The following is a 23,752-nucleotide window of genomic DNA, read 5'->3' on the forward strand; positions in this document are numbered from 1 at the left end:
ATGAAACTGCAGATTGGTACGGTCATATTCAGCAAACAATTAGCATCAATCATCAATCACAGATGAATCAAGGTGTCTACCCCGGGAGCCAGGGCTCGATAATAAACACTGGAGTCAGACTAGACTTCTGTGGGCTTGGGAATAAATAAAGCGAACGACCTTGACATCAGCAGCTAGTAAAACGTTTGGCCGTGTGCTGGAGCATGTATGAAAGAGAGCTTTGTGTTAGTCACGAGGAATAAATATAGACAGACACAATCGTGTTTGAGTGAAAGGAAAAAAAAAAGAGAGAGAGTTATGTCAGAAGTTTCACAGCAGCAAAATTTGAACTTGCGTTTGGATTGCCAATCAAGTTAAATGCATTTGATTTATCTCCTGCTCCACTTCTGCTTTGCCATGTCTGCTTGATCGAAATACCATACGCACTGAACGACTGAAATCCATCGCATCTGGAGCTGCGAGGCAGAGTAATCCACCCTACAGCGCAGACTTCTGATCTGTTTACTACGACAGACCAAAAGCTTTCTGAAAAACGCCAATGACGGTCACGTGTTGGTTGTGAAGTGATGTTTCTTGATGCCGGTTTGTTTTGCCGGGGCTCGGATCAGTTGGCGAGTTACTTGGCCAGCCGCCTCGCCACGTCCTTGTAGGCGGTCTCGATCTCCAGGTCGGCGGCGCAGGTGTTGGTGAACTCGTCGCGTGCGTAGGAGTTCTTCAGATACCGCCACACCCCTGTCATGCCCGAGGGGATGTCATAGTTGCGGTACTTCTTAGCAACAACCTAGGAGACAGGGCAAAGGTGTAACTACCTCCCCAGGGAACTCTAACCAAGTCAGTCTTTATCTGTTAGGCGTATGTTCAGCCCCGTCTATGAGGCCTGTTTCAACCTGCGTCCCACTATTTTTACAGTTCATAAATGTAAGAATGAATTACTCTCATTGACGTCCCAGGTGTACGGCATGTTGTAAATTTAAAGTATCCAGGAAACTACTAGCAGACTGCTGTTTGATTCTGCTGCTGGTGGAGAGAATCAGGGTGAAGGAGAGACTGAACATTTGTGAGAGCATTTCATTGGACGCAATATTAGTACACGCCCCCGAGTGCAAGATGAGTCATCAACATTTTTTCAAGTCGTTTTCAAGACATATAATAATACAAATACAATATAAAACTATTTAAACTACTTTTGTCAGTGTTGGGCCAGATATTAGCGAGTTACGTGAGTCTGGTAACTCGCCATTAGGATTTCATTATGAGGCGTGTTTCAACCAATTCGATAAAAACAACCTTTGTACACTATTGGATAGTCCTACAACCAGTCACAGCCATTTTATAGTACATAAATTCAACTCCACGGTGCTCAGATGATGTGTATTACTATGTTGGTGTTACTCTTCAGCCCATCACTGTGTAAAACCTGCCCATATAATGGGATTGGCCAGGCAGATCTTTGGCGGAGCATAATCAGTTTCCAATGGAGGGGTTCCAGACCAACTTTCTGCCACAAAGAAATTGTGGGTGGGGAAAGTTGGTCTAACTTCCAGGCTAAACATACTTTATAGAAAAAGACATTTCGTACAATAACAATACTTTGAATGACATTTAATGTGGACTTTAAGTCAAGCAACGTTTTGTTAGTGACACTGCAAAGCTGTTGAGGCATTAATAAATTATCAATCATCAAGTCATTAGCACTGAAGGGTCTGGGAGTGTGGCATTTTTGTCTGGGTGCTCCAGCCTCCTCCCACAGACCAAAGGTCTAAACCAAATGTTGGACTGAGTGGCTGTTTTTAACTGTTTACCCCATGATGGAAACATTTACTCTAATGCTCTATCCAAATACCATTTTGAGGTGCTTTTACTTGACTTGAGTATTTCTATTTTGTAGTACTTTAATCTGGCAATCCCCTACATTTCAGGGAGAAATACTGCACAGTCTAGTCCTCTTCATTTATTTGTAGATGAGTTGTTAACAGCTGGTTTCATGTCAATAAACATTGAAATGATCCATTATCTCACTGCAAATCAAATAACAGAGGAAAGGTCCAAACACTAAGACCGGATTTGTGTATCAGAACCTGTGACAGAATTTTCTTTCTCCTCCCACTGACTATCTCAGCCTCATCCTCTGTAACTGCACACATGTGAATGTCATCAGTTTAGCCGTTATCTGTTCACAGGTTGCACTTTAGAAACAAGTCAGGGGAGTCTGGATATAAAACAGCAGCGTTTCTGCTTTAGATGCTAGCAAAAGAGTACAGGAAAATATTCAGCACACTCAGTTATTGCTTTTTTCAGCTGCATGTCTGGAGAAATGCAAATCTTGTTTTTCACTTGTTATATTTAAGTGACAAGCTGTTGTCTATATTTGGCATTTCTATAGCTGAATATGGAATATGTGACCTCCCTCTTTACCTTGACTATGTGCAGTTTAGGCAGCAGGTTGCAGTCTGCTAGAGTCAGCTCGTTTCCATCCAGGAAGCCTCTGTTGGAGGCCTTCTCCTCCTCCATACTGTCGGCATCGATCTCCTCTGGCAACGGGCTGTTCAGGTAGTCATCCAGCTTCTTCAGGGCCTTGGTTAAACCTTTCTCTAGAACTAAATACACAGGCCACAAACAATCAGGTGGAAAGTGACACAAGTTGTGTCGTGGTAAACTCACTAGGTGGCAGCACAGCAAGCTCTATGAGTCTAGCCCTCAAACACTGGACTCTGCTACAGCCTAGTGGAGGAATGTAATAATGACGCTCATGTGCTTTTTCATCCTGTTCTACTGTGAGTGTAAAGGGCATAAAGTGAGCGGCCCACCGGCGTTGGCTTCTGGTTTGGTGTTCTTGATGTAGGCCGAGAACTTGGCAAAGGTGTCATTTCCAGCTGTGTTGGACTCTCTGTGCCTGGCGGCCAGTCTGGGATACCTGAGCAGACGCAGGGACAGAGGCAGGAGACGCAGTCAGACCAAACCATCTGGATAGCATTAACACCTGGACTGGAACTCAGCCCCGGACTTAAAACATGTTACACACTCACTACGAGTTGGCCGCTCGCCCCTTGGGCTCCCTCGCACTAAGGTCCATTTATAATGTAAAAATCTTTACAGGCAGTAAAAAGAAAGATTTAGTTAATCTGCCATTTTTCTCGGCTAATGCTCACACACTGGATCTGAAGTTTTTATGGAATGACAATAACAAAAAAGGGAGTAGATAGTCAGAGTGGCAATCTATCAGATCTCCGAATCTATGCCCCACTGAGGAAAGCATTGCAATATTCATATACTTTATTATTATTATGGTCTGGGTGTAGTGGAAAATGCTTCATTAAGTAACTGATAATCTCTATAAACATATATATGATAGGAAAAGCTAAATTGCCATCAGATTATACTCGATGGGTCAGCAATAACCGTTGATTTGGATCATCAGCTAGTCTCTGGTAATCCAGTTTCTACAAAACAAGACAACTGTCATGCTCTTTTTACATTTTCTGACAGCAGATCAGTTTGACATATTTCAGGGAGTAATAAAACAAGAAGGGGCAGCCACAGTGATCTAGAAGCTGTCTCCTGCAGCTCTTCATCTAACAGATCACTGTGGAGGCTCAGCTTCTCATTAAGGTAATCAGCTCCTATCAATGTGCTCTGCTGTTCACAGACGCTTTATGCGGTGATAGACAGAAGAGTAATAGAAACACAGTCATGTGCGTCATCTGAGCGCCGTGGAAATGCATTAGTTTACAACAAACTGGTTCTGATTGGTTGTTGGACTGCCCAATTGTGTGTGGAGTGTTTATTTTCTCTGTATTGGCTGAAACATGCCCCATAATGAAGTCCAAATGGTGCGTTACCAGACACCTTGTCTAGATCTGAGCCAGGTTAGTGTGCAGCATAAAGATCATGTCAAGATTAGATCAGTATTGTTCACGACATAATGGAAAAAGATTATTGTCTCACTTCTTTATTACAGCTTCCACAGTTTGTTATGTTGCCAACAGAATTCTGTGACCTGTAGTCCTCAACCTGACTTATTGTGACCACCAGTATGTACAGGCGTCAAACCAACCAGGAAGTGATCTATATTGCCACTTTTGGGTTTTTAGTGCTAAAAATTAAATGAGCACAGTGACCCAGTACACATTCGCTATCCACAAAAAGATTTAGAGCATTCACGAACAACAAACAGTTAAAGTCAGTCTTCATCAAATACAGCACTCCTTTACTGGACTAAAGAGTTTCCTGTTCTGTCAACAGCGGCGCTGAAGTGAAATAAATCAACCCAAAAGCAGGACGCGTGTAGTCAGCGGTAGTATAACCTGATACTGTACACTAAGAGCAGTAAAACCTTTGTGTTGACTCACTGCGGAGGACACAGCGTATCCTCGAGAAACTCCTCAATCTTGTTGATATCGGTCTTGACCTCTCCGTTGAAGGTCAGGAAAGGAGGGTGGGTGCCCGGGGCCAGGTTGTGCAGGTCTGCTGGCTTCCTGCGCAGGACAGAGAGAAAACAGAACGTCACCACGAGCGAAGTTAGCACACGCAGGGAGTTAGGTCTTTTTTTTCGTGCTTTGCGCCTCTGTGTCCTCACCTCTTGAGGTCGACGGTCGTGACGTTGAACACGACCCCTTTGAGCCAGAGGATCATGAAGAGGCGCTGAGAGAAGGGACAGTTGCCGATGCTCTCTCCATCACTGCCCGCCTGCACACAAACACAAGACAATGAGTTATGACATAAGGTGAAGCCATAGCTCGAACAGGGAAATACAAGCACACAGTGGAGGGATTAAATAACAGGAGTGGAGTGACTGCAGCAGAAGCAGCAACAACCCTGTGACACGGTCTCAACAGGGCTAGAATATTCTTCTCTGAAGAACAAAGTAGATGCTTGCTTTTCTCTAAGTTTGAGGGATATGATCCATGTCAGAGGTTTGAAGTGGACGGACACATCTCTTAGTCGCTGTTAGATCTTCCTGCCATACTCACAGGGATTAGTGTCGTGAAAATCAATTATGTGAGACTTTGTTCACCAGGTTGCTGCTAAGAATTAATTTGTATCTAAACATACTGTCATGGTTTTGAATTTTAAATGTTTACGTGACCCCATGTGGTTCCTGTTTTTATTTTGTAAAGTTCTTCCTTGGTGTCTTTTCATCTTGCTTCACTTCCTGTGTTTCCGCTCTTTGATTGTGTGATTGGTTTCTCTTTGTGCGCTCCGCCCTCATTGGGTTCACCTGTGTTAGCCCCTCTGCCCATGTGTATATGTAGCCCTGCCTTCCCCTTTATTCTCTGTTAAGTCGCCTGTGATGTTGTCCTTGTTTGTCTCCCTGTTCAGTTCGTTGTGTTCTTGTTTTTGGTTTTTGGTCTTCACCAGTTCCTTTTGTATTTGTGTGTATGGATTACTCTGCCATACCTGCAGCACCTTAAGTTCTGTTTTTTGTTTTGTTTGCCTGCTCCTGCCACTCCTTTGTGACTTGCATTTGGGTCCTCACCCCCCTGCTACTATTTGTGACACTTCTATTTAAATGTGTCACCATAGCCTGGCGTAATCAGACTCAATTCTTATCAGAATATGCCATTTGAATTTCATTAAGGGCTGTGTTTTATGTGTTTTAAGCGATAGAAAGGGGGAAAAAGATGACATGTATAACTATATCACTCTCATTCTTCTGTCCATCACTGCATAAAGCCTGCCCAAACAATGTGATTGGCAAAGCATAGTCACTTTCCAATGGAAGGGTTCCGGACCAACTTTCCCCTACAAAAAAAAAAAATGTGAGCAGTGAAGTTGATCTGGCTTCCACGCTAACGTCATATTGAAATTCCTGTTACAAACTTAGAATAATGTCAGAATCAAACCAAATCTACACATACTAGAAGCTGCCACTAGTGGCATGGTCAGATCGTTTAGTCAGGAATAATGCAGTTACAAATAAAAGTGTGGCAGTGAAAATATAGCTACACCTGCAGTTGTAGAGCTGCTACTTATTAAATTCAAGTGAAATGAATATTAAGAAAACATAGTTTGGGATTAACTCGTAACAGTATACACCGATCACGCATAACATTATGACCACCTTCCTGATATTGTGTAGGTCTCCCTTGTGCCTCCAAAACAGTTGTGACTCAACAGAGAATGAACATGGGCCTTCTGAGGATGTCCTGTTGTGTCTGTCAACAGAATGTTGTTAATGGGGGCCTTTGGGTCATATGGGTTGAGGATAGGGGCCTCTGTGGATCATCCCACAGATACTTGATCAGTTTGGGATCTAGTGAATTTGGAGGCCAGGTCAACACCTTGTGATGTTCTTCGTGTTTTTTTTTTTGTTTTTTGTTTTTTGAGTTGTTCCTAAACTGTTTTTGTGTGTGTGCCTGTGCCAGGCTGCATCCTGCTGGGGATGGCTGCTGCCATCAAGGAGTGTCATTGCTATGGGGTGGGGGTGCCTGGTCTGGTCTAGGTGGGTGCTACATGTCTAAGTAACATCCACACGAATGCCAGGTCCAAAAGTTTCCCAGTAGAACATTGTATTGTTGTGGCTGAGCGGTGAAGCATATTTTTTATGTGCACCATGTTTTCCATGAAGTGTCAATATCAAAGTCTCTAAAGTTGTGGAGTATAGTAAAAGGTAGAGTTTTCACTGCAAAATTGGAGTGTAAAGTAGTATGAAATGAAATTGCTTAAGTAAAGTATAAACTAAATCCCCTGACATTTGTTCTTACTTCAGTCAATTCACATCAATTGTTATACTGAATAGTGTCTGTGGAGATTTGGGGATGTAACAGAAGCAGCACACCTTTGCTGTCAGCTGCAAGAATTAACCAAATGTTAGAAAGAGAGCTATTTTTTTTTCTTTCTTTTGCATTTATTAAAATGGGGTTTGAAATGGGTTCATTAATTGTGCGTCAAATGAGAACAGAGCGTGAAAATAAACTAAACGAGAGTCGCATGTTTTCTTTGTGACTGCGACGGTGCATAGAATCACTTCCTCCCCTTCACACACTCGTATACACGCAGTAATATCACGTGTCGGCATGTACGGATGCACTGCAGAGCGCCGACAGTGACACCTGATCAGCGGCCCAGATGAATTATACATAGCGATTCCATCATCTGGTTCACTGACCACTGGGGCACAGAGTGCAGGCTGTGACCTGGAGTCACACAGAGACCCAAAATACACAACAAAATAAGAGCACTGACCTCGTGGTCAGCAGGGTGAGATTTGACAAGAGGGGTCAGTCTCCCTCATTTAAGAATTATTTTTAAATTAAACCATCTTAAACTTCAGATGCCAGTAGATAAATCTCATGTGAAGTTTTTCCATTTCAAATTCTTGAGACGCTTGGGTGCAATCATTTCACAAGCCACTTTACCAAAGTGGAAAACACTTTGCCGTTCACCATCTCTACACAGCTCCCAGCGAGGACCAGACAAAAAGAGATGTCAGTCTGAAAGTAGCTGAGCCAACTGTATGTACGCCAGCCATTGATGCTCTCAGCGCTGTCACGCTGTCTGTGCACATGTGATGCTTCTGTCTGTGTATTGTGATGGCCGGGCTCAGTCGCGCAGTGGTAACACAATACAGGGTCCGCAGATAATAGCCAATCAACATCTAGAATATAGGGGACAAAAGCCGACCACACACAGATAGACCTATTGGCACGGGTGTATGGAGCTGCTGAGTGATCCCATGATGAGTGGGGTCTCCTGAAGTTAATTCATCCATCGCACAGTGTAACCAGGGGCCCACAGTTTGTCTGATTACACATGTCATTGTTTTATGTTAACTCTTTCATATTGCTATTAACTCTTTCAAATCATTTAAACAGAAAGATCAGATTAACAATTAAATGTGTTACTTTTAATTTAGTATTCTACATCCATAAGGTCCATAAGGAAGACTGATTAGAGTTGCTCAGAGTTGTTGCTGCTCAGATAGTTCTTTGCATCCCATGATGCAACCAATCGCATATTTGTGTCAGTGGAGCCACACTGCCTGGCGAACTCCCACGTCTCCAACTTCACTCCCCAAGTTTGTACAACTTTCTGCCAGACGTCCATGGTTTTCATCGAGGCCTTTCGTCTTTTCTGACAAATTTCAGGGTGTAATAGTCATTCAGAGGCTATTTAATCACTAAACCATGTGAGGACTCGTTACTTAATGAGGGTTGATGTCAACCCTACGATGTGATCATGATGCTACATGCTTTCCCCATCCTCACATTTATATAAAGTAGTTCAATTCAGAAGAGCTGTGATCCATCAATGTAGTCCACACAAACACCCAGATACTTACACGATCGAAGGCTAATTCCTGTTCTATGTGTCTCTCCTGTACCACTGCAGGATACTCCTCTGTCCATCTAGGTCACATCTCAGATGGCAGCAGGAGGAAAAAATATTATTCGGGTTGCAGCTATGGAGACCACTCTGTCGATCTATATATAAGGTTTGTGCATCAGACTGGTCCTGCATGTCACACAAATGTGAGTCTAGTCGGAATTTACAACTAAATGTAAAACAAAAGACGAATCATCCAGCTAACTAGGGTACTCTATTTCTAGATATAATAGTGTCAGGTGGTTTGCAAATGGCAAGGCTTAAAAGTGATGATGCTGCTGTGGTGGTGACTGGTTTCCTAGGAGCTGGATTGACCCAACCAGCCTTAACGCCAGCTAATTGGGTCAGTGCACCCGGCTCATCTGCTTCCACCTCACCTGCCTCAGGTATTTTCACCTGCCTCTAACATTTCTCAGGGGAACTGAAGTGCATCTTGTTATGAAGCAAAACACTACTGCTCTATCATTGAAGGTGGATCTCTCTTTTTTTTTTTTTTTGCTCCTGTATCTCAGGTTAAAATCTGAAACATTTAATGATCAGTAAATACCTGAACAAAACAGAATAATAGTCAGTTACATAATACAGTAGTTCTTTTAAATAAAAATGTTGGACTTCAGTAATGGTGCCACCATGGAGCCTGACACAGGCATCCCACAATCAACAAGCAGCTTCAGTATCACTGTCACAACAATCCTGGGTCAGCATAGAGCTCAGTGTGCCGGTGCCGCTGTAACTCTACCTCTGCTATTGGGTTACGCCGGCTTTCCATAACAGCACAGTGATGCTCAGCTGAAATGTTCTGTGGGTTTATTGTCGCTATATCGATAAAAGCTTCAGAAAATATTTTAGATACATAGATGGTCACAGCTCTGCCTCCGTCTTACCTTTACAAAAAGTTCAATATCGGGGTCTCTGTCTTGACCGTTTGTGGACATGACGCCTGGTTCTGTCTGTCACCTTGAGTCTTTTTCTTCTGCAGTCCCTGTTTATCCTTGGAGGTCTACATCCTCCAAAAAACATCAACATAAAAAAAAAAACTTCCCTCAGAGATTAACTTCTTGCCACTGGAGGTGATCTCTCACACCTAAGTAAGTTCCCTTTAGATCTCAGTCCCAGATTGAAGATTTCCACCACAGTTTGGTCCTATAAAGCTGGTTATCTGCCTTGCTTGTGTCTCCCAGGTGAAGCTGAGAGTCGGTCCAGGTGGTAGTTAGAGCCCTGTGCTCTGATTTAGACACAGATGGAGAGCAGAGCTAGCTCTCACTGAGCACCACAGAGTGGTAAACAGGTGTCAGTCTATACCAGGGGGTGGAGCCCCATCTCTCTCTTCCTACCGCTGCAACTAAACCCCGACTAAAACACAGACACCACTACACCACCTACTCTCTTATCTATCTCATCCTTTCCAAACAACTAAATTGTATTATTTTCTGCAGCTGCATATCATTATATTTGACTCTTTACTTAAAAATCTATTTAAGTGAACTTTTCAGAGACAATCCAAAATATCATCACACCCCATCTGACTTCCTAAAATGAGATGATATTTGTGTCAGTTTTAGTCCCAGCAGCCGTCACTCTGTGGATTCTTGAGTCACTAGAGAGGCGGCGTTCATATTTAATTCATGTTCCCATGTGTTTGACTCTGGCGGGTTTTATTTGATCAGCAGCAGCAGCAGCAGCAGACCTGGAGAAGATTCCTCTGTGAATTATTGATGGACAGTTTTGGTTTTAAGGCGGGAATTAGAATTCATTTACAGAAACATGCTACATGGCTACAACAAAAAAAAAATCCAAGCAGGTACATTTATCACTGAGTTGTTATTTTGGCTGGCCTACTTAAAAATAAAACACAGGAGTCTGACAGATAAAACCAAAACCTGAAAGTCAAAGTAAAACAGAAAAAGAAAGTCAGATGTTGGGCTGACTGTTTCTATTTATAGAGCAGCTCCCTCTCCTGGCTGACAACATTCGGCACAAACCAATTACTGGGCGCTGCAGAAGAGGGAGGTGTTCATTATCGGCGGTCATGATGGAAATTGTAGGGTTGTTTTTCCAAATGTGTTATTTTAATGTTTCGTAAGATCATTAGCAAAGCTGCAGACTCCTCAATCCATGCATGATGAAAACAATGCACGATAATGAGCTGAGCCCAAAGCTCCTTCAGCTTTAAAACTCATAAACCAAATATGGCAGCAGTAAATAGAAAAGAGCATCCGTGTTTAACGCTTTGGAAAGAAGCTTCTTCTTCACTGAAAGCAAAGGCTGATAGGCAGTTTAGGCTTCTGCGTCAATTTGAAGCCGTAGCTATGGCGACAGCGTAGAGCATACGCAGACCCTACGCAGACTGAGCGCAAGAGCTGTGATTGGTCCGCTTGGTAGCAGCGTGTTTCCGCTTTCGTATTTCCAGCTGTTTCTCCATCTCCACAGTTTTTGAATTGGTTGTTTTGGATAAATAAAGATGGAGCACATCGAGGAAAGGTTAACTGAGGAGGTTCGGAGATACGAACATTTACGTGACTCGTCTTAGTTTCAGTCGCCATTGTTGAAAGTGAAGCAGGAGGTGGAAACAAAAATTAACCCGACTGGTAAAAAAGACACAGCGCCGACTAGGGTTTGGTGGCGTTTTTACAGAGCTAGCCAGACTGACGAGAGCACAAGTAGGCTAGCCTTTAAATGGCTCTCACCGGAGTACGTTGCAGCGCCTATGTTCCGCAGTAGCCTGAATGAGCCTTAAAAGTTGACCCCATAACACACTTTGTTATTGGGGAAATAAATAGGATGGAAATAATAAAGAAATAATACACTGATAAATACATGAACAATTACATCTGATAAAGAACCAACTAGCAAATCAAACATGAGATGGGCATTACTACAAAAGTAAATAAATATTATACAGAAGCAAGGAAAATGATTTCTTTATCTTTTTATGACATTTTATGGATTGATAAATGCCTATATTTATATTTAATAGTCATTTTAGCGCCTTTAATGGCAGGCAATTAGATTTATTTATTGACTGATTATGACAGCTTGGCCTAGTGTGAAAGGTTGTCTGTCTCTCTAGCCCTGCTAGAGAGCCCTGAGACAGACTGGCGACCTGTCCAGGGTGGACCCCGCCTCTCGCTCGATGACAGCTGGGATAGGCTCCAGCTCTCGCGTGACCCTTCACAGGACAAGCAGTTACAGAAGATGAATGAATGAATAAATGACAGCTTGGCCTCCATATATGGTTATCTTAGTTAGACTGGAAACAGCTAATCTACCTCGATTCAATGGTAACATCTTATTTTTTTCTTCTTCCATTGTTGAACAAGTTACTTTTTCTGGACATCCACCACCAGACTCTTATCTACTCTGAGTTTGGAAATCTCCCAACAAATCAGTTTAAAAAGTGGATTAATCAGAGGAGACGTTTCCATTAATGGGCTTTTGTTCGGAGGCAGAACCAGACTGGTTGTTTCCTGTGTCTCCAGCCTACTCTAGCTTTTTATTTAGCAGACAAACATTTCGCAAAATGTTGGACTTGTTCCTTGTGGATTTCTACATACCTGGTGATAATAAAACCAGGGATTGGGGGGAAAAAAAGAAAAAAAGCACTTTGTATCCTTCTGAGCCAAAGAGAGGCTCAACTCACAGACTTCTTGAGCTAATTATTCACCGTCGGCATCAAACAGTAACAGGTATTTCCATGGTGTCAAGTAGACGGGGAGTGTGTGAACTCTCCTGATGTGTTGAAACACACTTGACAAGTGTTGACCAAGTACTTTTATAAGCGGCGCCTTATATTGCCTTGAAGGTTAAACTGTTGGGAAATCCACCCACATGGGCTGGATTCCCTCAGATAGGAAGGCCCAGATAGGGGAATGAAGGTGGTGGTGGTGGTGGTATGTATGGATGGAGTCAAGGACTTCCACCGTGAACTATGGTCAGTGTTTATCATAGCTGCGATATAATGACATCTTGATAGCATATCCACATGAGCGAATTATGTGCTTTAATGTCATACATGCAGACTGAGGTGAATGCTCATATCTTAACAAGATTGCTTCAGATCATTAAGAAAATATTACTGAACCAAAACCAAAAACCCTATTACCTTTTCTGGAGTTCACAGTTTTCCTGTCACGACAACTATAGGAAGGGAATTGCCCTTTATGGAGCTGACAGATATATTGTACTGGGACATGTAGGAGCAGCCACAGTGATCTGTTAGATGAAGAGCTGCAGGAAACTCCTTTCACTGAAGACTCCTGCTGTGTGCAGAATAAAATCCCATAATGGTTAGATTAGTATTTAGTAAGTTTTAAAACTACAATAGTTTGTTATGCTGCCCTCAGGACTCTGTGACCTTTAGTATCAACCCGTATTTATAGTTACCTCAGTAACTACAGGTGTCAACCAGGACTTAAATGTTCAAGCCTGCACGTTTGAGCCTGTCCAGCTTTTTTCACTCTTGTTAATTGACAGGTTGGACCAGTGACTAGTGACAGACGGGACATACAGGGAGAGAGAGGATTACAACATGCAACTCAGGTCCCTGGCTGGAATCACACCAGGATGTTGCAGTCCTTCATAAGACTGGCAACCGCTCGACTTGTTTGCATCTGTGCATTTTTACCCAACGGCGGCCTTTGCCGATACTGCTACTGACAGAGACACAGCATTTGTCAAAAGCCACCTCTGCCGTTACCTATCACAAGACATGTGATGAGCTCAGACTTCGCGGAGCTCCTCTGAGTAGAGCCCAGCCCACGGATTCAATCTCAGCAGCCCAATCAGCAAAGTGACCCCTGCCTGAGCTGATAGTAGCGCACTCCGCAGAGCCGCCTATCACTAAAAGCAGCAAAGCACACAGATGGATTTACTCAAGCATGGAGTTCACCCCTGGTTTCTATGGCAGTACAGTAAACAGGTTAATTATTAAATGAAGCTGCCTCCAGATTAAAGTCACAGGTAAAGTTTGTCCCTGATTTTGACTTCTTAAATCACAACATTTATGTCTAAAGTTTGTATATTATATTATATTATATTATATTATATTATATTATATTATATTACTTCCAGCTACTAATCCAGATTATCTTTATTGCCACTAACATAAACCAGATAAAACACACATTACTGGTTGTAAATAAATACAGTAATGGTTTACATACAATATATCCAGGTATATAGCACACTTTTTAATCACAATAGTGCTGTTCTAAGGTTTAAATCAAGCAAAACATGTATGGCCCATGCACAAGGGCAAATGATGTGAGTCTGTCTGAGCCTGGCTGCAATCAGTTTGTCTGTTTTAATATCTACAAATGCAGAATTGGTTGAGACTGAAGGATGATTTATTTAAGTCACTGGTTTTTAATGATCAGTAACACAAGTTTACAAAACCTAGCCTCAAGGAGAGTGGAATTCTCCTCTCCTCCTGCAGCTGCTACATCTTATGCCTCATGCTGATATTGAGGCAAACTGATGCATGACCCCGGCCAACCCTTCTAAAACTTCCCTGTCTTGTCTTGTCCGCTTGTCTGTGTTTCTTACCTTGACGAACAGGGCGATGTCAGGCTTGCTGGGGTCATCCGGAGCAGCGTTGCTCTCATCCAGAGTGACATTCTCCAGAGTTGTCAGGCTGCTGTCGACGGACACCTCCGGCCCGGTGTCGGTGTTGGGTTCTGTGTTCGCCATCAGCATCCCGTCCTCGGGATTATCCTCTTCCTGGATCCGAGGCTGGATGGGCGGGTCGTCGCACGGGTCTCCCGCAGGGGCGGATGATCCCGAGGAGGACGATGAGCGCCTGGAACTGTCGTGCGCCTCTTCGCTCGCCTCCTTCTCCTCCTCATCCTCCTCCTTCTCCTCCTTTGCTTTGCTTTCCTCCACCATCACCTCTTCCACAGGCTGCGGCTCCACTGTCACCTCTACTTTTTCCTCTGCCTCTTCTTCTTTTTCTTTGCCTTCATCCTCGTCGTCGCTGGATGAGGAAGACGAGCTGCTGTGTTTGTCTCCGTCCCTGATTTCCATGTAGTCCGGCGAGCTGCGCTCTCCCTCCGCAGAGACGTGGACCTGCACCTCGCTGTACAGCTGCGCCCTGGCCTCACCTGCGTTCTCATTTTTAGGTTGTTGATCGGGGCTGTCAGCTCCATCCCGGCTCTCTTCAAGCACAATCCCCTGATCTGGTGTGTCATAGGTGTGCTCCATGTTCGCTGGTATTGTCACTTAGTGTTCAAGGTGGAGGAGGAGAGCTGGAGTGGTCGAAGTGGTGGCACACAGTCCGCCTGCCTCTGGCTGACTGAGTGCTTGGGCAAATTCCAGTGATAACTCATGAAAGACCTTTGATCCTGCAAGTTAACCAGTGAGTCAAGCAGAGGCCAGTGCCTTCAAGGACGTTTAGGAAGGCGTTCAGCTTTAAGTGTGTTTTAATCTGTAACTTAATAACATTTGTCAGTCAGTTTAATTTAAAGTTTCAATCTTGAAGTTTTTCATTAAAAAAAAAAAGGAAAAGGTCTGCAAGGTCACTATTACTGAATGAGGTAACAGTGCTAACTAGTGTGGTGGGTTCAGAGTTCGCTTATGCAAACTCAACGTTTCCGATCGATGCAGCCTCACAATAAAAGCCTCTAACTGTCAGCACTGACTGTTAAACAGAGGATGTGTTTGAAATATCTCAGGCAGCAATGGAACAAGAAGCTGTAGGCTACCCAAAAACAAGCTGAAAGGAGAGCACCTGACTTTCTTGAAGACGTTTCGCCACTCATCCGCGTAGCTTCTGATTCTGTTTTCCTTGCCGTGGATCATAACAGTTTCTTCCAACTACAGGCTAGATCTGGTCAACAGACACCAGTCGTGTGAATTTCCAACAAGCACAAACACAGACATTCCTATTTGCACCCCAACTTCTGCCAGTCTTTTAGAACTGAAGAAGCTACTTGGATGATTGTCTAAACGTCTTCCAGTTGCTCTTGTTTCAGCTTGTTTTTTGGACACACTATGACCTTGAAGTCCGAGAACTTTCACGAACAAGAAGGAGCAGTCACAGTGATCTGTTAGATGAAGAGCTGCAGACTTCCAACTTCTCAGTGAGGTGACCACCTTCTTTCACTACGACCTGCTGTTCATAGACTTAAGCATTGTGCAGCATAAAATCAGATCCTGGTTGCTCACGGAATGAAGAAAAATGCCAATTATTTAAATAAGGCCCTGGCCCCTTCATAAAAACTACAACAATTTGTTACGCTGACCTCAGAACTCTGTCAGCTTTAGTATCAATCCTGGACATCAACTAGGACGTACTAAAATGTTCCCGATTTCCCCTTTAAATCTCAAATTTGAGTTTGTCCAACTTTCTTCATTCTTCATGGACACTTTTAAGCCACTGAAGTTACTTCCTCACTTTGTTTCCCTCACACCATTTAGAATCAGATTTATTTAACAGTTTGGACTCTTTGAGGAAAGTGACTATACAAATGACGTGGTTGTGGTCCTTGAAGAAAAGGCCATGGACTGCACAAACACACAAAACGTACGAAGAAACTCAAATGAAGTCAGTTTCACATTAGTCCCTTTATTTTCAGAAGACTCTTTAATTCTCTCCACATGGCAAAGATAGTTCATTTGTAGACTGTAATACATACTCACATTTTAAATTCAAGGCAACAGCAAACTGATCTAATAAGTACTGTCTCGTAACAACTTCAAAGGAATCATTTTTAAATATAGCATGGATATATTTCATTTCTCTTTCAGAAACTGGGGAAAATTATCAGACAACACATTTCTTTTCATAAAACGATACAGTTATCAGAAAATTATCGTATAAATTCTTTCAATTTATGAATTTAAATTTCGTAAAAAGTATATATCACAGTGATGTCTGTCATTTTTTGGGCACAGGTGTTAGTCAGTGCATCAAAAAAGCAAGAGGAGTAAAATCGAACCAATTCTTTCTTAAAAATCGCTGAAAAAATATGAGAATATTTGATTTGCAGATTTGGATTCTACGTCTTCTTTCTATCTTTATGCTAATTAAAAAGCTTTTTTGGCAAAAGCTGCTATTTTCTTTTTATATGTATATATAATTTCAAACAGCAACTACAATCTACGAGTGCAAATTAAACACATGACCTAAGAAGCCTCCAACTACTTCCCCTTCGTTCTGTTTCATTTCGATCCTGTAGTGCAAATTAGGGGAACGGTTCTTGCAAGTCATGCCGAGATCGTCTTCTCAACCAAACAACAGTGAAACCCTTAAGATCCCTAAGACCAAATACTGACCAATAGCAATTGCACTTCACATTTCACCAACAAATGGCCATGGTTATGACAGTTAACGTATCAAGAGGAAGGCAGTACACAGTCAGCTACACAGGAAAAGAATGCCCTCCTAACACAAACTCTACAAAAAACAGACTGACACACAAACAACTGCACACCTTAGAGAGATTTTCTTCGTTAAGTTAAAAAGGCAAATGGCAACTAAAGGGCGAGGTTGTGGTGTGATCGGTTCACAGAATGACCTACGCATAAGAGCATTTAGCTTGGCACGTGGAGTGAATTTTTAGTGGACCGTCTGCTTCCAAGTAACATTCAAAAGAAACACTGACTGTGGCCAACCTCCCAAAACTAGTTATAAGTACTTCAAAGCAACATCCTATCCAGTGCTCAGACCACCAAGTAGAACAAGTGGTAGAAAAACCCTAACAAGAATCTTTACTTAATGACACACAAATCTGTGTCGCGTAGATTTGAAAATGTCAAATAAAGTAAACTGACTGCTCTCTAACACTCCCGCTGCAGCAGGTGTGAGTATGCTTCCAAGGATAATCATCAGATCATCCTGAACAGTCTGAGCAGTCTGAATAAAGGCCTAACAGCGTTTGCCATTTTGCGATCGCACTCCCTTGAAGCAGCTACTAGGCAGGCTGCAAGTGTTTGAACTTCTCCTCACACGTACAAACGAGCGCAACACAATGAATGCCATCAAGGTAAGATTGTCTGAAAGTGCACACAGTTATCCTAAATGATTGCTTCCCGCCACTCTCTATGACAAGCTTAACACGTCGTCCTGGAGTGTGATCTAATATTACCCAAGTCATACTTTTGGCCACCTTCACACTCGTCAGAATCCCAGGTTAAATTCCACTCTTAGTCATTAGTTATTAAGTGACGATGAAAACATTGAGATGACATTAGGTAAAACTTACAATCAAAGCAAAGCCACTAAAAACCCATGTAAAGGTTTAGTATTTTGATTAAGCCTGCAACAGAAGCAAGCCCTAGACACGTCCCTTACACTTGAGCATGATGCACCTCTACATGATTAGAAAGTTAGATTTGATCTCCAACCAATAAAAAGAGCAGCACAATCGGATTTAGCGGTGTAAGGGGTTCATTTAGGGGATGCTTCTGAGCAGAGCGGAGTATACCTTGGGGAGCAATAGCTCCTCTTCTTTTATGTGCCACCCTTTGTTTCGGCTACAGGTGCAAGTCCTCTTGCAGTAAGGGCTGCGACATCTCCCAGCTTCTGCGTTTTAGCGCGGGGCGCTGTTTGAGCGTCACTAGTATGATGTAGACCACCAGGAAGCCCAGCACCAACACCACACCGAGGAAGGAGCCCACGACGGGAGCGTAGGAGTATCCGTTGACTTTAGGAGGAATGGGTAGATGGGGCGGGGCGGTTGTGGATGGAGGCGGCGCTTCAGACAGCAGGTCTTGAACATTAAGGAGGGAGCCGTTGTTCGGTAGCGGGCGGGTGGACAGGATGTGGCACATGAGAGGGTAGAGGTCAACGGAGCGCATGGAGGTCTTGACGTATTTCTGGCGAAAGGCCGGCCCACGAGCCACAAACACGGGCTGCATGCTGCGTAAGGTGTTGTCATAGCCGTGGTTTCCCACTGTGGAGACAAGACAATACATATATTTGAATAAGAATGTGCAATACTTTCATGTCCACCTCCATTTTTTCACATCCCATCAACGCACATTTATGAAATCCGGCCTTGCTTCTCTACCTGATGATTTACTACCGCCACTGCTTTCCTCAGCTGACCGGATAAAGGCAAATAAATAACAGCAACACGGCGACAAAACTGAGAATTAAATCAACAGACACAAGCTAAGACAGGTTAACTGCTGCTCCTAAAATTATCAGCGCTATTAAATTCCTGGAGAACTGACATTATTCTGTCACGGGCTGTTAGTAAAATCAATACAGTTTATCAGCGCTGCTGCCCGCTGCTAACAACCATCCAACCAGGTCCAGGATCTCACTATTTTTAGATTAAAGATATGATGAGGAGATTACGATCACCAATAATGCTATGGAGAAATGTTAAAATGCACGAGGATGGACAAACGCAAGTACACGCTTGCTAACACAATGCTGCATTTAATATAAATTTAGCTTTTATGCAACAATTCTGCAATTCTGGGAAACTGAATATTCTTTTTGGCCAAACTGTATTTTCCCATAACTTTAATCATTAGCCAGCAGAAAGTGCAGATCCAGTCCACGTGACCTGGTAATAATTAGCAGCAAGTGAGCATAATTTTCAAAAAAGTGGATCTACCTCTGGATTAGCTCACTGTAATCCAGGGCCCATTGCACTTCCACAAATCAAACAACTCTACAGTAGAGACACCTTTTTATTTGCACATAGCGTCATACGACATACGCTGTATGTAGCTCGGCAGGTTCACATCATGTTGTCCCTGCGAGTCAGCAGGTTTTCCACCCAGCAGCATTCTCCACCTGGTCAATTTACTGATTAACAACCGCTCAACCAGAGAGGAGGAATCCAGCTATCGCATTAGCTGGCGTAGAAAAAAAACCACTCTGCAACCTAATTTGAAAAGGATTGGCTTTACCTGAATTGAATAAAGAAAAATAACCGCGGGCCGACGCGCACCAAGCAAATCTGCCTTTCTTTGTTAATTACTGCTGGTGTAACACAAGCTTCGGTTCAGCGACTGAAATAAATCTCCTTTGAAGCTATTATTAGAGCAGACAAGCGCCGCTGTTTTAACAAGCTGACAAAACCCATATAATGTGAACAGCAAGCAGACCAGAATATTATCTCTGCCCCGTTGTGATGTTGAGGTCTGAAAAACGTACACATGAAGGGTCCGGTCCTGTTCTGCAGGATGGTCCAGCCCTCCTTGGCCTCTATGAGGATGGGCATGATCCTGACGTTGTGCTGATAATGGAAGCGCTCGGGGATGTCTTCCTTCTTGTACACCACCATGTTTGGGTTTGCGTCCACCAGCAGGCTGTACACCTCCTCCAGCTTCCCTGCACGACAGATAACAGGCAACAGTAGAAAATGTCTATGGGTGCAGAAACTATATTCAGCAGCACATACGCGAGAAGTATTTCAGAGCATTTTTCAGAGATTATTCTGGATTTAATCTTAATATTCTTAAAATGTATGTACGTTCATGTAAACATAAGAAGAATAGTTCAACATTATAGTAATTTAGGTTGCCAAGAGTTACTTCTCTCTCTGTACAGTACATATCTCTGTTATCTGTCTGTTAACAGACAATTAATGCATTTCTCTAAATCCTGTAGGCGATACCTTCTTTGGGCAGGATTCCCACCACTGGACTCTTATCCACCCAGGTGTACAGGTCTCTGCTCACATACTCGTCCAGTTCTATGATGTTGTCGTTGGACAGCTGTGCCATGCCGTGGTCACTGGTCACTATGAGGTTCACTTTCTCGTACAGCCCAGCCTTCTTCAGCTCGTTGATGAGGAAGCCAAGCTGCTCGTCAATCCCTGCGATGACTTCATCCATAAGTGGACTCTGAGGCCCCAGGCTGTGGCCGCTCTCATCGGGCTCCTCCCAGTACAGAACTCCAAAATCCACCGCTTCCTCTTTAGATGCGGAGAACCACTCGATAATCCGTTCCACTCTGGTTTCAAAGGAGACTGATGAGTTGTAATGGAGGTATTGAGAGGGCAACATGCCGTGGATCGTCACATCAGACCCAGGCCACATTGCCGCTCCGCTCCGCCCTCCGTCTTTCTGGATGGTCACCCAGAGAGGCACAGCCTCCTCCCACCACCGCGATTCATAAATACTGTCCGTCTCCATGGAGAAGGACTGGTTCAGAGCGGGGTCGTACATCTCATTGGCCACGATGCCATGCGACTCAGCGTACAGCCCCGTCACTAAGCTGTAATGGTTGGGGAAGGTTTTGGTGATATAGGCGTTCTGCACGTACTCCACCGTCACCCCTTCGTCACTGATGCTGTGGAAGTTGGGGGTGGGCACGCGGTCGATGTAGTCCCAGCGGAAGCCATCGAAGGACACGAGCAGCAGCTTGGGGCGGTCCTTCGCGGTGTGGTCCCTCCGTCCGTGGTGGCTCAAGCGATGGAGGGAGGCCAGAGGCAGAAGCAGGGCCCACAGGCAGAGCAGAGGGCTGCAGCCTCCTCGCAGCAAGTAGCACAGCATAGTGTGATGAAGACACAACCTGTAAAAGGTAAGAGCTACAACTTACAACACCATAATATATGAATCTGACAAACAAAATCTATACAAAATCTAAAAATTTCTCATGGAATCGGAAGTAAATGCTCAGTGATTACATACAGTTCTAAGTCCTTTTTGTCTTTAAACGATTATGAAAGGTTCATCCATGTTTTCATTTCACCCCGTCTTGACTACTGTAAGCTGTTCTCTCTCACATCTGCAGCTGGTGCAGAATGCTGCATCCCCTCTTTTAACAAGAGCATGCAAGCGTGAACGCACTTCCTCCGTTCTGGAAGGCTTAGGATTGATTTTAAGTATCCACTGGTCCTCATACAAATCACTGAATGGTCTGGCTCCGACACATCCTTCTGAACTCCTACAACCGCAGTTAAGGTCGCTCAGGTCAGCTGACCGCTGGCTTCTGGTTTGTCCCTAGAACAAGACTGAAGAGCACGGAGATCAAGTTTTTGCAGCTGCAGCCTCCAAACTTTGGAATCGTTTGTTTCTGCACATTAAGCAGGCCCAATCACCGCCTGCTTTTGAATCCCTTAAAATTTTTTCTCCTCCGGCATTTAATTTAGATTGAGAGCTGCTCTTTTTATGGTAACAAGGAGTGTTTTAATGTAGTCCTTTTAATTCACGTTCCTCTTCCTTGTCTTTGTTTTTGTGTATGTATTTTTTTTCACGCTCTGACTACTCTGTATGACACTTGACAACATAAATTGACACTGACATTGACAGTCAACATTTTTGAATATGCACGGAACAACAACCTGAAAGATAACACTCTGAGCTTTAAGAACTTGTGTCCCTCAATTATTAATCAAAAAAACAAATGGATAGATCACCAAGTAGTGAAAATAACTGCTACTGTAGCCTGAATATGACAACAACTCATGAAGAAAAAGTAGTAAAAAAATGATTATCAGTATTATACCACAATATTGGTAACATATTAATGAACCCAGGTCTAGAGACTGCACAGCACAGCAGTTTGTCACATTATTTCTGAAGACATGACAGGTCAGGACAGCAATGATGTCACTCGAAATTAGGCAGACTGAGACGACTGCAGTGCATCTGTGAGCGCGTCTTCATTTTAGACGGATTAAAGTCAACACTGCCGCTGACAGCCAGTCACAACAAAGATGGATCCGTATTTTAGCATTCTGCACAGCTAACAGCTAAAACGCGCAGTTGTGCCTTGCTTGCAACAATGCCCACGTCCACGGGCAGCGAGTCCAGTCCAGTTCAGTCAGTCAGTGCGACAGAGAGATACACCGGGGCGGTGAGAAAAACAGCGCACATCCAGAGAGGAGCGCTGTCAACGAGCTTACCTCGTTATCGGATCCTGCACTGGCTCGATCCCCCCTGCTGCTGCAGCCCGAGATAAACAGCCGGACTCGGTCAGTTGCGCACGGAGGAAGTCCCGCCTATTAACCCTGCTGGCGTCTCTTTAACGGACGTTAAACACATGAAGACAAAAGGCTGCCCGGTGCTTCTTGCGGGTGCATGCTTCGCATGGTGAGGAGCTGCACCCCTCAAATTCATCCGTTAGACGAAGTGCACGGTTCCCAATGACGTAATGTGGGGTGGAGAGGAGGAGGGTGGGAGGGGACCGGTGTAAATATCTGGGTGTCTGTCTTTCAGGTTCATTTTTGCTTTAAGAAGAGAAATCTATTTTTAAAAGAGAGAGAGAGAGAGAGAGAGAGAGAGAGAGAGCGAGAGAGAGAGCGTATATTATATATATTTATATATTCACTGAAAAAGATTGCACTCAAAATAAAAATAAAAATGAAAATCAAATCCAATGCTGCTCTTAATCCTTCACCCCGTTTATAATAATGCTGAACCAAATGCTGTAACTGAATAACGCAACCTGCAGAAAAATAAAAGTTTAAATCATAACCAGAACTGTCCACTAGGTGTCAGTCAAGTCCCGTCTACAGGTGATCCAGGCCAGAGTCTGTCTTTCTTCACATTCAGAAAGAAAAATGGCATCCCAGTAATGTTGCTGCATGGTGAGAGTGGGACTATTTCTGACCCACTGACAAGCACTTCATCTCCGAAGAGATAAACACGGCCCTTTGTTAATGGTCACTGCTCGAATGCGTCATTTTAATTTCTCCTCGTCGCTGTAAATGATTTCAAAGTATTTATGGTCAGAAGCTCCAAGGCGACTAATAAATAGTTGTGAGGGCAGTTGTTTTAAGTATGAAGTACATTTTTAAACAAACCCCGGCAGTTAGTAATCTGTTGGTGGAGAATAAGTTCCTCTTGGAGCCCTTTTGGTATTTGATGAATTTTATAAGATGTGTTTATTAAAGGGAAACTACTGTTTTTTACAACCTGGACCTTATTTCTAGCATAAAATACGATCGTTTACTCACCCATATAACTTTTGTGTCATTTGCACTCGTTCAGGAGATAATTAGATCAGCGTATATCCATATGTTTACCATGTTAGCTCAGGGCTCCTATAAAAGACAGTGACAGTAAATTATAACTGTCAGAAAAATGTAAATGTGAACCATCTCATGACAAACTGGACATGGAAAGCTCCAGAAGTGGTTAAAGGGACCTTAAAGTGGCCTTCATCATAGATTTTCATTACAGTAAATACCCCTGTCTGTCACCAAACGAAGCAACACAGTTTCAATTGACGGCCCACTAATGTAATCATATAAAAGTCCTTCTATTTATAGTGTTATGAAGCGGGCGTCTGTGGAGACGTTCTCGAGCCAAATCACAAGCCGTGCATAGTTAGTTATACTGCCAGAGAGAGTAGCGGAGCTAACGTTGCCGACTATCTCTGCAAGTCACCTCGGTGTCAGTTGTGAGTCTGTGGGAGCGAGCTGCAAGTAAATATTACTATGGTTGAACAAACAAAGACCAGGTTACTGTCATGGAGACGTGGGCCAGATGCTAATGGACAACTGACAATGGTCTGAAGAGG

The 23,752-nt window shown here is 43.4% G+C and overlaps 2 protein-coding genes across 6 annotated transcripts; both read right to left on the reverse strand.

The window, feature by feature from the left end:
• Nucleotides 1-616: 616 nt before the first annotated feature.
• On the reverse strand, nt 617-14,523 carry clic5b (chloride intracellular channel 5b; the record flags this gene model as incomplete). Of its 2 annotated transcripts, none has more annotated exons than XM_084559830.1 (6): nt 617-781; nt 2,416-2,597; nt 2,808-2,914; nt 4,350-4,475; nt 4,577-4,686; nt 13,870-14,523. In XM_084559830.1, 6 exons carry the CDS (start codon nt 14,521-14,523, stop codon nt 617-619), a joined length of 1,344 nt encoding a protein of 447 aa, XP_084415956.1. The 2 variants fall into 2 exon arrangements, with proteins under 2 accessions (XP_084415956.1, XP_084415957.1); XM_084559831.1 differs by lacking the exon at nt 13,870-14,523 and adding an exon at nt 9,210-9,260.
• Nucleotides 14,524-15,870: 1,347 nt separating this feature from the next.
• On the reverse strand, nt 15,871-22,355 carry enpp5 (ectonucleotide pyrophosphatase/phosphodiesterase 5). 4 transcript variants are annotated; one of them, XM_084559829.1, is made up of 5 exons: nt 22,134-22,144; nt 20,917-21,239; nt 19,899-20,797; nt 19,436-19,612; nt 15,871-18,215 (listed from the first exon to the last, which is right to left on the reverse strand). In XM_084559829.1, the coding sequence occupies exons 3-5, from the start codon at nt 20,776-20,778 to the stop codon at nt 17,797-17,799; spliced, it is 1,476 nt and encodes a 491-aa protein (XP_084415955.1). In that variant the 5' UTR covers nt 20,779-20,797; nt 20,917-21,239; nt 22,134-22,144; the 3' UTR covers nt 15,871-17,796. The 4 variants fall into 4 exon arrangements, with proteins under 4 accessions (XP_084415955.1, XP_084415954.1, XP_084415952.1 ...); XM_084559828.1 differs by lacking the exon at nt 20,917-21,239 and having other exon boundaries at nt 22,134-22,355; XM_084559826.1 differs by lacking the exons at nt 20,917-21,239; nt 22,134-22,144 and adding an exon at nt 21,734-22,122.
• Nucleotides 22,356-23,752: the final 1,397 nt, after the last annotated feature.

Source organism: Chelon labrosus, assembly GCF_963514085.1.
Source record: "Chelon labrosus genome assembly, chromosome: 14".
NCBI classification, from domain to species: Eukaryota; Metazoa; Chordata; class Actinopteri; order Mugiliformes; family Mugilidae; genus Chelon; species Chelon labrosus.